Source organism: Pantherophis guttatus, chromosome 1, assembly GCF_059756535.1.
Source record: "Pantherophis guttatus breed Tessera chromosome 1, ASM5975653v1, whole genome shotgun sequence".
In the NCBI taxonomy this organism is placed as follows: Eukaryota; Metazoa; Chordata; class Lepidosauria; order Squamata; family Colubridae; genus Pantherophis; species Pantherophis guttatus.
This window is the reverse complement of record NC_142063.1, coordinates 21,183,963-21,196,813: the sequence shown is the minus strand read 5'-3', so window position 1 is coordinate 21,196,813 and position 12,851 is coordinate 21,183,963. Positions and strand designations below refer to the sequence as shown.

The window sequence follows — 12,851 nt, the reverse complement described above, 5'->3', positions numbered from 1 at the left end:
CTGAATAAATCAAATCTGATAGGTTTAAGATTAGCCGCCCAGAGTCTCTTGGGTAGTGAGATGGGCAACATATAAATTAAATGAGACCCTCAATCTCCTTATAATGTATCCTCTGAGTGTAGCAAAAGTTACCAATCAGGGCCTTGTGTAAATAAATGCTGAAGAAGCTGCTGGTATCTGCCCCGCCCTACCCGACTTTTATTCCTTTTGTTGAAATATAATTTTATTGCATTTCTGCCAAATTTACAAAAATATGACAAAAATAACTTAAAAAGAAATTGAGATTCTCCCACCCTCCTTTGTCTCCTTGCTCAAGTCACAGAAATAAATTAGAATGCAGCAAATCAATAAATAAAAAAAATAGTCCCCTTTGCTTTCCTCTCGTTTAAAAAAAAAACAACAACCCCCCCCCCTCTGGTACAGTGAATTGCTCAGAAGAGTAAGACATTAAAGAGACCAGTGCTTTTCGTAGGTACTCTGAGATCAAGGTCTGAGTTGGGGCTGGGGTGCTGCAGAATTGGAAGGGCGCGAGAGGAGGAGAAGGGAGCCTTCCTGCCCACCTCAAAAAAAATCCCATCTGGCTTGGGAGGGTTCTTGGTGCGTTCAAATCGTGCCTTTCTGTGAACTGCCCCCGTTTTGCTAAGCTTTGGTTGGCTGGATATGGCAAATATGAATGAACGCTGGCCAGGTCACTGGTGAAAACGCATTCCGTGGTTAGGCAATGAAGAAGCAGGAGGATGGATTGATAATTCGGATGACATCTAGTACTCCAACCCTTCAGCAGAATGAAAGTGGCTCGTTTTAGCTAGGGAATGAAACGCAGGCAGGTGAAGTCCACCAAGAGAAGAGACTACTCCTTGGTGTCACAGCTAAGAGCTGCGAGTGGGATTCTCTTCTGCCAATTTGATAGAAGACAGAAAAGCCGTGTTGAAAAACCCACACGTGTCCCGGATGAGTCCAAAGCCAGCATACCAGTCTTTCTCTCCTGGTTATTTCCTTGGCACCCATCGAATGGAGCTGGCATCCAGCAATGGGCTTTGTAGCTGCTAGCGTTGTGTTATTGCTCTTGAGAAACAGCTTGAAAGTGATGCCACCGCAAAAAAAAACAAAAAAGAGAGAGAGAAAAAAAAGCTTTGAGCATCAAAGCCATGCAGGTCAGTCCCCCCCTTTTTTTTTTTTGGCATTCTGGCGTAGGTGAAAATACAGCTAGGCCAGCACTTGGCTTCACCATCAGGCAAAGGAGTGATTCGGAGGAGAGACATCGGAGCTTGCTTATTGGGGTTTTTTCCCCCCTCCCTTTTTCCCTTGGAGGATTTAGTGGTCGAAAATCCTCTGAGGGGCTTTTTTTCGGGAGCAGGCCGGAAAGGTGGCCAGCACCTGTTGGAAATCCCTCTCCAGCCTGATCACTGCAATGGCTTGTGAGGAGCAAATGTATTTAGCAGACAGCTATGTATTGCGGTGATGGCAAATTGCTCCGGAGAAGGACTGGGTTGTGTATAGAAGACAAAGAGAAATCCCTTCCTTTAGAGAGTCACTTCTTTTCCGTCCTGCAAAGCGACCGACTCCTTTGGACTAGTAAAGAAAAGACAAAGCAGTTTTCCTTTAAATTTGGGGAAGCCAACAAAGCTTGAGATGCTGCCTCCGTAGATCTGTGGTGCTAAGCTTGCTGCTTCCTGCTCCCTTGGGTGGGGTGGGGTGGGGTGGGGTGGGGTGGGGACGGCAGAGGCCATGCCTGCTCTCAGCAACAGCCTTCCTGCTAACAAAACTACGTTCAGAGATTCTGCAAAGCTGAAAATCAAGGGATGCTGCTATTGTTTTTTGGCTGGGGATTCAATTGCTTTCTTTTTTTAAGGAACAACAACAACAACAAAAGGCCACAGCAGGTCTTTTGACAGTGATTTGCATATTAAAAGCGGCTGCCAGATTAAAGGAGGATTCCCCACTCCCCTACCTATCCAGACCAGTTGTGAGAAATTTAGGCCACAGGGCAAAAGTACAAATAGACACTGCCTGATTAAAAAAATAATGCTCCACCCACCCGATTTCCAAAGTGTTAGAACGTTCCTGAAAGTGATAACTATAGTTATTATCTACTTGGGGCAGATTAATGAGAAAATTCCAGTCTCCCTCTCCTCCTCCTATTTATTTCAATATGCATTCTGGATCTTCTATCTTTTAGCTCAAACTCTTCCCTCTCAACTCAGCAAGTGGGTGCACCTAAATATTTAAAAAGCCAACCAGGGCTGAACTGGTTAATATGGTTAATACTGGTAAAGAAATGACCAGGAAATCCCTGGTGTGCAGGTTGGATGCGGAATCTGAAAGAACTATTTCAGAAGGCAGCAACAGCAGCAGTAGCGAACTCTTCCATATTCTGGCCAAGGCCAACTGCATGGGTTTCTCAATGAAATCATTTAAAAATTAGCTCAATTTACAGGTAATCCTTGATTTACGGCCATTCGTTTAACAACTGTTCAAAGTTATGGCACTGAAAAAAGTGACTTGTGACCAGCCATTGCACTTAGGGCTGTTGTAGCAGCCTCGCAGTCACTTGTGCGCTTGGCAAGGAGCATCTACTTATGACATTTGCTGTGTCCCACAAAATTTATGTGATCATCATTAGTGACCTTCCCAGAGGATTACCAACAAGCAAAGTTAATGGGGGGGGGGGGGAGAAGCCAGATTCACTTAACAGTTGTGTGATTTCCTTGATGGCCATGACAAAAGGTGATAAAATAGGGTGCGACTCACTTAATGACCGTATCACTTAGTGATGGAACTTCGGATCCCAATTGTGATTGTAAGTTGAGGGCTACCTGTATCTGCTTTCCCCATTAAGCGGCAAACTGAGAAAAATTTCCTTGGCGCAGCCTGTCACAGGTCAAGGTTCTTATTGCAAAAAAATTAATAATCATTAATAATAGTGTCTCCCAAATTAGATTTTATCCCTCCCCCACATCTCTTTTATTTCTTGTTTTCTTCATTACTAAGTTTGTAGAAGGAAAATAGGTGGTAGATCTTTGTTCCGAGAACTCTTAATGCTATTTGTCTCAATTCTTTTTTGGGGTTTTTTTTTTTTGGATCGACTGTCTCAGAAATGTGAAAGTCACAGTGTTTTTTTTTTCCAGTTTTAGTGCAAGAGATGTCAATCATGCATGGACAATGGTTCCAACCTTCCTCTCCCAAATCCTCTGCTTTGCTGCCATAGGAGGCTGTTCTTCAAGCAGAAATGGGGTTGTGTGGGGATCATCTATGATTAAAATGGAAGGAGGGAAAAGTAATGCAAAGCTTCCTCCCATCAGATTCTAGTATTTGTGGCTCTCTTCGAAATATTTACATCCAGGGAAAGGCTACACTAGCTATGGCTGAAATTCTACCTAATACCTGAAGGGGGTCTCGCTAAGCAAAACTCTGGAGGGAAAGTAAAAACACTCCGATGAAGATTAATGACATTTCCAAAAAGTTGTGACTTCTTAAAACAAGAAATTGCACCAACTTTTTTTTGCAGTCTTGCCCATCCGTGTTAAAGACGGAGAAGCATCTGGGGATTACGTGGGTTAAAATTTAGAAAATCAGTTTGAGCTAGGATGCTTTCCTGGCCCAAGCTTTGATAAAATAAGGGGAAAAAAGACATGTAACACAACTTGTTAAAGGTTAGTGGAATTCCCCTCTACCTTCCGCTTCGTATCCTTCACTTCTAACTTGCAATGCTTTCCTTATTCTTGGGAGTTCTCGGTTTAAAATCTGACTTAGATCAATAACCATCAATATCAGAACTGAGTCTCCAGGTCAAAGCCATCAAAACCTCCCTGGAACCATCTTCCACTTCCTTTTTCCCAGTGAAAATCACAGCAAGGGCTGCCCTGAAATTGCTTGGAAATGGGTTAATAGACCCAGCAGACCTCTCCCAACTCAACGCAGAGGCTGCCCCAATTCTGCTTGAGGAACCAACTAGCAAACCCCATGCCTTCCTCCCTCTTCCCAGCTCTCACACCCTAACATCTTGGTTAGAGTTTGTGGCTCGGCCCCTCCTCCTCCACCATTGTTCGGATCTCCAGGTCCTCAGACACTTCCTCATCTGCCAACCCGTTGAGATGTGATCTGCTGGCCAAAGGCTTTTCGCCTGCGTCTCCCGAAGGGCCGGGCCGTGGCGGGGACGATGCCCCGTTGCCCCCTTCGGATTTGCTGAAGTTGAACAGTTTGCTGGGGTTGAAAGGCTTAGTGGGTGACTGCACCTTCTCAGTGTTGGCTTCCCGTTTTGTCTCTGGGGACTTAAGGAACTTGAAACTAAGGAACCCAGGTAGTTTGTTATCAGTACTAGTGGGGGACTGGGGTGAACGGACCGTCCCAGTGCCAGCTGCCCCCGTGCTCCCTGATAAAAACTTGCCCTGTAGAGGGATGATCTGCTTGAGCTTCATGACATTGTTGGTGGCCAGGAGGGAGCTGGGCCGTTTGGGTTTCTCAGATCCGTGGCTCGACCCTCCTGAACCCTTCCCTTTGGGCTGACTCTTCTCGTGTCCAGGATCCTGCCCGCCACCGTTAGCCTTGCCTTCCTCCCGGCTGCTCTCACGTTCTTTCCGGGCATGATATTCGGCGTGGCGTTGACGCTCCTCTTCCTCCCGTTTACGACGCTGTTGTTGTTGGAAATGGTGCTGGGCCTGTCGCTCGTGCTTCTGGGGAGGAAGAATGACACAAGAATTAATGATCTTACTTTTATTGTAGTCTCCCACAGCTTCCCCTTTCTCCCCTGAAGAATCTCTGTCCTTTTTCACACACATAGCAATAGCAATAGCACTTAGTCTTATATACAGCTTTACAGCCCTCTCTAAGCGGTTTTAGAGTCAGTATATTAGATAGATAATTTTATTTCTATACCGCCCCTCTCCCGAAGGACTCGGGGCGGTGTACAGCCAAGTAAAAAACACAATACAAATCCCAATTAAATTTTAAAATTATTAAAATTATTACATTTACGGCCAAGTTTCGTTAAAAACCCAAAAATTTAAAACTACTTTACAAAGATAGCCCTGCCTGTCGGAAGAGCAGGGTCTTGAGGGCACAGCGAAAAACTCGGAGGTCAGAGATTGTGCGTATTTCCGGGGGCAGTTCATTCCAAAGGGCAGGAGTTCCCACAGAGAAGGCTCTCCCCATGGGTGTCGCCAGCCGCCATAGTTTGGCCGACGGCACCCTGAGGAGTCCCTCTCTGTGGGAGTGAACTGGTCGGTGGGAGGCTATCGGTGGCAGAAGGTGGTCTCGTAAGTACTCAGGTCCTGAGCCATGGAGCGCTTTAAAGGTGGTAACCAACACCTTGAATCGCACCCGGAAGACCACTGGGAGCCAGTGCAGCTCGCGCAGGAGAGGTGTTACATGAGCGCAACGGGTTGCACTCATAATCAGTATATTGCCCCCAACAATTTGGGTCCTCATTTTACCACCTTGGAAGGATGGAAGGCTGAGTCAATCTTGAGCCTGGTGAGATTCGATTTACCAAATTGCAGGCAGCCGGCAGTCAGCAGAAGTAGCCTGCAGTACTGCGCTCTAACCACTGCGCCACTGAGGATGGTAAAATCATGGGCATAAGGCTCTATCACCTTTATTTTTTTAATACAGGTAGTCCTTGACTTACAGCAGCTCTTTTAGTGACCGTTCAAAGTTACGATGGCACTGAAACAGGTGACTTACGACCATTTTTCATGCTTACAACCAGTGTGGCATCCCCATGGTCACAGGATCAAGATTCAGATGCTTGGCAACTAACTCACATTTCTGACGGTTGCAGTGTCCCAGGGTCACGTGATCCCGTTTTGCAACCTTCTGAAAAGCAAGTCAATGGGGAAGCCAGATTCACTTAACAACCGTGTTACTGACTTTTAACAAGTGCAGTGACTCACTTAACAACTGTGACAAGAAAAGTCATAAAATGGGGCAAAATTAACTTAACCAATGCTTAACCAAGACACCATTTCTTGATTAACCAATGCTTAACCAAGAAATTTTCGGCTCAATTGTGGTCGTACATCGAGTAGTCCTCGATATACGACCACAATTGAGCCCAAAACTTCTTTTTGCTAAGCGAGACAGTTGTTAAGTGAATTTTGCCCCATTTTATGACCTTTCTTGCCACAGTTGTGGCAATCACTGCACTTGTTAAATTAGTATCATGGTGGTTAAGTGAAGCTGGCTTCCCCATTGACTTTGCTTGTCAGAAGGCCACAAAAAGTGGTCACATAACCACAAGACACTGTAGCCATCATAAATAAGGAGTCTTTTGCCAAGAGTCTGAATTTTGATCACATGACCATGGGGATGCTACAATCATCGTAAGTGTGAAAAATGGTCATAAGTTACTTTTTTCAGTGCCGTTATAACTTCAAATGGTCACTAAATGAACTGTTGTAAATCAAGGACTACCTGTAATAAACTATCATACCTAAAGATGATCAGGTGGGGCAGGGACGCATGCTCTGAAAAATAGCGTGCATCATCCTATAACCTGCCATTATGTTCCGTATTTTGCTGCTTGAGTTGTTTTTAAAGGTCATATTCTTAAATCAAGCGTAGTGATGGGTAATTTGCAAATAAGTAAATGGAGTTATTGGGGAGTGGGAACAGCTAGTTGTAATATACTATAGGGCTGGAAGAGATTCTTTTCATTTGTGACAACTGAGAGGTAATATCCCTTTGGATCGAGTCAGTTTAAAAGAAGAACAAAAGGATCGTAGCCTACTCACTGGTAAATGGAGGCTTACGTACACATTTCCAGTTTCCAGAATTTTTTTTTAAATAACCATTTCCCCTCCCCTTTCAATAAATCTAGATTCCTTTCCAAGAATGTAGCTTTTTATTATTATTATTATTTCTTTCTTTGAATTTATTAGCTGCTGAACTCCAATGGCATACAGGCAATCCTTGATTTACAAGAGTTCATTTAGCTCCACATTGTGCATCTCTCTTATGAGACTCACCTTAAAGGCTTCCCGCCTCTGGTATTCAAGCTTGGCCATCTCTTCCGCAACCCAGGCCGGGATATCAGGAATTGCAACTTGGATGACATATTTGAGCAAAAGGGCAAAATGCTGTGGAGAGAAGAGAGACAGGCTGTAAAGAGTAAAGGAAGATGACTTTGACAGAGATGCAAAATAACAGAGTAACAGAGTTGGGAAGAGACCTTGGAGGTCTTTTAGTTCAACCCCCTGCTCAAGCAGGAGACCCTATATCTGTGATGGCGAACCTATGGCATGGGTGCCACAGGTGGCATGCGTAGCCATACCAGGGGGCACGCCAGCTCAGCTCTGGCGTGCATGCGTACGCCAGCCAGCTGATTTTCGGGCCTTCTGGGCCCACCAGAAGTAGGGAAACAGGCTGTTTCCTGCCTCTAGAGGGCCTGGGGGAGGTGGGGAAGGCCCGTTTTTCTTTCTCACCTGGCTCCAGATCCTCTCTATGCATCTGGGGAGGGCAAAAACAGCCTTCCTCACCCCCTCGGGAGCCTGAAATGGCCCATTTCCCAACTTCCGGTTGGACAGGAAGTGACTTTTTTGCTGTCCCCAGCCTCCAGAGACTCTATCCGCGGGGCATAGAATTATGGGTGTGGGCATGCATGTGCGCAAACCTCCCCCGCCCCCCCTCCTGGCACGTGATGGCAAAAAGGTTAACCATCACTGCCCTAGACCATTCTTAAAAACCTCCAGTGATGAAACACCTACAACTTCTGAAAGCAAGCTGTTCTACTGGTTTATTGTTCTCACTGTTAGGAAGTTTCTCCATAGTTCCAGGTTGCTTCTCTCCTTGATTAGTTTCCATCCATTGCTTCTTCTGGTTCTGCCTTCTGGTGCTTTGGAAAATAGGCTGACCCCCCTCTTTTGTGGCAGCCCCTCAAATATTGGAACACTGCTGTCATGTCACCCTTAGTCCTTCTTTTCATTAGGTTAGATGAGGTCTGTCACACAAATGGCAAGGGGCGAAACATAACTTGTCATAGAGTCTTGTGGATAAGCCAAGAATTTTAGCTGCTAAAATACATCCCCAAAAATGTGTTCAGCTTATCCAGGGATGGACTTATTCACAACTATCGGTATATACTGTAATTCTTTTTAAAAGTACCTGTGTATCTCTGTATTCCATATGTAATTATGATTAAAAGCTCATCTGTCGGTAACCTGGCCCTCATATTTTTAACCAAAATACTATGAAAAAAAAAAGTGCCACCTATGAATAAGCCAACTTTAAAAATGTATGTATGTTTTCATCTTTATCATTGGCTTATCTACAGATGGTATATTTTTCATGGTATTTTGTTTAAAAATGTGAGGGTTGGTTTATATACAAATATGTATAGAAAGTCCAGCATAAACATATCATATTTAGAACAGGCTCAGGTAAAAAGGTAAAGGTTCCCCTCGCTAGTGCTAGACATATGTGCTAATCGTTCCTGACTCTAGAGGGCAGTGCTCATCTCCGTTTCAAAGCCGAAGAGCCAGCACTGTCCGAAGACATCTCCGTGGTCATGTGGCCGGCATGACTAAACTCCGAAGGCACACGGAACGCTGTTACCTTCCCATCAAAGGTGGTCCCTATTTTTCTACTTGCATTTTTTACGTGCTTTCGAACTGCTAGGTTGGCAGAAGGTGGGACAAGTAACGGGAGCTCACCCCATTATGCGGCATTAGGGATTTGGACCGTTGAACTGCAGATCTTTCGATCGACAAGCTCAGCGTCTTAGCCACTGAGCCACCACGTCCTTTCTATGCATATACAAATATGTATAGAAAGTCCAGCACAAACAGATCATATTTAGAACAGGCTCGGACACTTCCCTAATTCACAGGAGTATAAGAAAGGGAGAGAGGTATAGTACCTATATCAGACTTGCAAAATTCTGCTATTACACTCAATCTCTATAAAGGAGTTTTAGTCTTCCTCTGGAGCAGGGGTCTCCAACCTTCGCAACTTTAAGACTTGTGGACTTCAACTCTCAGAGTTCCTCAGCCAACTTTGAGAGTTGAAGTCCACAAAGTTACCAAGGTTGGAGACCCCTGCTCTGGAGCTGATTACCTAGTCTGGGAGTGGACAGAAAGGGGCAGAAAGCAAGTTGTGTTCACACACACAACAATACAGAATAGGACAACAAACAGGATCTATCAGAAGAAGTGTTTTTTTAAAGATACTGTTATCAAACTAGAATCAAGATTTTTGTTCCACCATAAGACAGTTTTTTTTTTTTTACTTTTAACCTCATTTGTATATATATGGAAACTTACATAGCAAAATAAGCTACAGGAAATAATAAAAATACATGGGCCCTTATGACAAAAGGCCATCAGACATTACCTGCAGACACCACGGCCTCTCTTACACCTGTAACCAGATAAGAGTCTACATCCCCCCCAAATTGCTTCCATGAAAAATTATGTTTGTAATTTTTAATGGGTTGAAATTTTGCAAATTTTGCAAGGTCTCAGACCTGCGAGGTCTTGGACTCTTTTAATTAATGTCTGGTATCTTTTCAGTGTTATCACTTGAGATCTTATACTAACTCAAAGTGAGACTGCTAAACTCAGATCTGGGCATAATGTTTAGTTCTGTAACAGGAAACAGATTGTTATTCAATTGCTTCTAAGTCCTCATGATGTAACAGATGTCACTTCACCAGGGCTGTTCAGTAGTCATTAGATTTTGAGGTCTTGTGAGATGAGTCACCAATGATGTTATTTAATCTTGTGGTCTTCTCTTGGCTTTTTTCCATTGCCTTCAATGTTTCCAGACAGCAGGATCTTTGCCAATGACCTGTCTTTGCATGATGTGTCCAAAGTATTCCCAAAGATTGCTGAGCACATTGTAAGCCGCCCTGAGTCTTCGGAGAAGGGCGGCATATAAATCAAATTAAAAGAAAAAAAAAAAGATACATTCGGCCCCCACTTTCCAAGTTTTTTCCTAAGGTCTGGCTCAGTTGCCAGGCCTGGGGTCAGGATGTCCCTGGGGCTCTCGCAATGGACGTAGTAAGGAGGTAGATCCCCAGGAGGGAGGAGATACACTCCAGAGGAGTAAGAGCAGGGGTGAAATGCTCTTGGTTCGGACCGGATCACCCAATCCGGTAGCGATGGCAGCAGGTGGTTCAGAGAACCGGTAGCAAAAATCCCTGCCCCGCCCCCATGCCCAGCTGAGCCACGCTCATCAGAGGCTTTTTTTTAATTTTTAAAAGCATTTTTTCTACAATCTCTTCGGCTGAAAAAATGCTTTTAAAAGAAAAAAAAAAGCCTCTGATGATCGTGCAGCTCAGCTGGGATCGTCAGAGGCTTTTAAAAGCATTTTTTTTACAACCCCTTCGGCTGAAGAGGTTGTAGAAAAAATGCTTTTAAAAGTAAAAAAAAAAAAGTTGGCCACGCCTACCCAGTCACATTACCCCACCACCACCAAGCCACACCCACAGAACCGGTAGTAACAAATTTTACATTTCACCACTGAGTAAGAGGCAATATTATGTGTGAGAGAAAGAGGATGAAGAGAGCCTCTCCCTAATACAGGCAGCCCTCAACTTACAACAGTTCATTTAGCGACCTTTCAAAGTTACAACAGCATTTTTAAAAAGTGAGTTATGACCATTTTTCACGCGGCCATTGTGGCATCCCCATGGTCACATGATCAAAATTCAGACGCTTGGCAACTGATTCATATTTATAATTATTGCAATGTCCCAGGGTCAAAGGATGACCTTCTGACATGCAAAGTCAAGGGGGAAGTCGTATTCACTGAACAGACATGTTCGAAACTCTCACAATTGCAGTGGTTCACTTAACAACTGTGGCAAGAAAGGTCGTAAAATGGGCAAAACTCACTTAACAAATGCCTCATTTAGGAACATAAATTTTGGACTCAATTGTGATCGTACATCGAGGACTACCTGTGGCTCACAGAGTATATTGCAGATGCAGACGGTGGAGTCCTCAGTCTGGCAAGAATTTTTTTGTCTATAGGTGTGAAACAATAAAGAACTCAGCTTGGTAGAACTGCCTGCCATGTGTCATTCTTGGTTTTAGGCCTGATATCAATCTAGCCATTAAGCAAGTCGCCTCTTACTTCTCAAGAATGCACTGTGTCCCTCCTGGGTGTCCTTCTTCCCAATGTTCTGACCTAAGCTTCCTCAGCAGCACGAAGCCGAGTCTTCATCCCGATAAACCCCTTTTATTTAATTTACAATGAATTCCTCTCTAGCAAAGCTTTTCCTCTCCCACAGTCTTTCAAAATAGTTCACAATTACCGACGTTTATCAGGCTTGGAGAGTGGCCAGGCCGATATCTTTCAGACACCCGCAATACTTGGCAAGAATGCAGTAATGAACTAATTGTCTCCTGCAAACTCCACTCCACTTTCGGTCCTCTTTTATTCCCTCTGGGGGTGGTGGGGTGCATTCATCGTCCATCTGTGGCCTTACTCCCAAGTTGACCCTTGTTCTTTAGCTGTTCCCTGTGTCTGGCAACTCTGCACATGCGTACACTGGGAACAGGCTCCAGCTGTTCATCTGCCTCACTGATGTCTGACTCCAAAGGCAGCTGATAACTGGCATATGGCTCTGGCCCCCTCTTTGCCTCCAATGCAGAGCCCTCATTAGAGCCTTCCCCAGACTCCAGGACTGGCCCATGTTCCTCCCCAACCTCCTCACTGTCTGAATCTGCTGCCAGATCCGCTGGCTGCTGGCGGGCCACAACACCCAATTCTGAATCCAGCATTTTCATCTAATAGTTTTTGTTGTATGTATTGTTGAAGTCTGGAGTGTACAATCTTGAGCGTTAAAATGAATGAAATGAGTGCAACTGTTATTCCTGGCTTTAATCCAGCAACATATTTATTTAAAAGCGTTATACGGCTGCCCATCTTACGCAATTCTGAGTGACTTACCAAAACCATAATAAACTATCAATACATAAAACAATCATTAAAAACAATAAAACAAAAACCTTGCACCATAATCATGATGTAAGTATCAGCACGCCTTCTAATTAACCTCTGTTCTTTCTCAGTAGTTGAATGAATATGAAATACACAGAAGAGAGAGTTTGGCAAGTCCACCAAAGAAATAATACAGGTTGTTCTCGACTTACGACCACAATTGAGCTCAAAATGTCCACTTCTAAGCGAGACAGTTGTTAAGTGAGTTTTGTCTCATTTTATGATCTCTCTTGCCACAATGTGAGTCAGTAAGTGAATCACTGCAGTTGATAATAATAATAATAATAATAATAATAATAATAATAATAATAATTATTATTATTATTATTATTATTATTATTTTATTGTCATTATATGTATATACTCAATATACCCATACAACGAAATTCACTTAACACCCAAAGACCAGGTCCAACCCACATAATGTTGTGGCCCGTCATCGGCCTGTGCAGCTAGTAGCTGATTCAGACAGCGAGGAGGCTGGTGTGGTGCTGCGCCAGCAGCCTGGGCAGCTGGCACTCGAGTCAGACAATGAGGAGGCTGGAGAAGATGTGGTGCCAGAGGCGGGGATTCAGCCAGGGCCTTCAGAACCTCCAGAAGCTCCCTTAAGTGAAGACAACGAAGAGGAGGAGCCTCTTCTCGATGCACGGGCGCGCAGAGCCCAGGAGTAGTTCCTCAGGAGGAGGTCTCCTCGAGAATAGGGCTTGGGGCTAATTGGCCACTCCCTTAGCCTATTTAAGGAGGAACACTGACTGAAGCAATTTGCAGGGAACAACTTCATTCACATACCTTCGTGTCTTGTCTTGCTTATCTTATCAGCTTCCTGCAAATTGCTTCTAGGCATTCTGCCAACCACAGTAAGCTTTCAGTATTATTCTTTGAATTCTTGGCGGCTGTTAATGTAGTTA

General features: G+C 44.2%; 1 protein-coding gene across 2 annotated transcripts in view; it reads right to left on the bottom strand.

Annotated features, from left to right (window-relative positions):
* Positions 1–205: 205 nt before the first annotated feature.
* Positions 206–12,851, bottom strand: part of ANO8 (anoctamin 8) — a 74,191-nt gene continuing 61,545 nt past the window's right edge. Inside the window, exons 16-18 of one of the 2 annotated variants that reach the window (XM_034437641.3) lie at positions 6,966–7,076; positions 4,388–4,673; positions 206–1,572 (exon numbers count right to left, since the gene is read on the bottom strand). In XM_034437641.3, coding sequence (XP_034293532.2) covers positions 1,532–1,572; positions 4,388–4,673; positions 6,966–7,076 — 438 coding nt within the window. In that variant the 3' untranslated portion in view covers positions 206–1,531. Of the gene's footprint in view, positions 4,674–6,965; positions 7,077–12,851 lie in introns of both variants that reach the window. The other variant, XM_034437640.3, reaches the window with a different exon arrangement.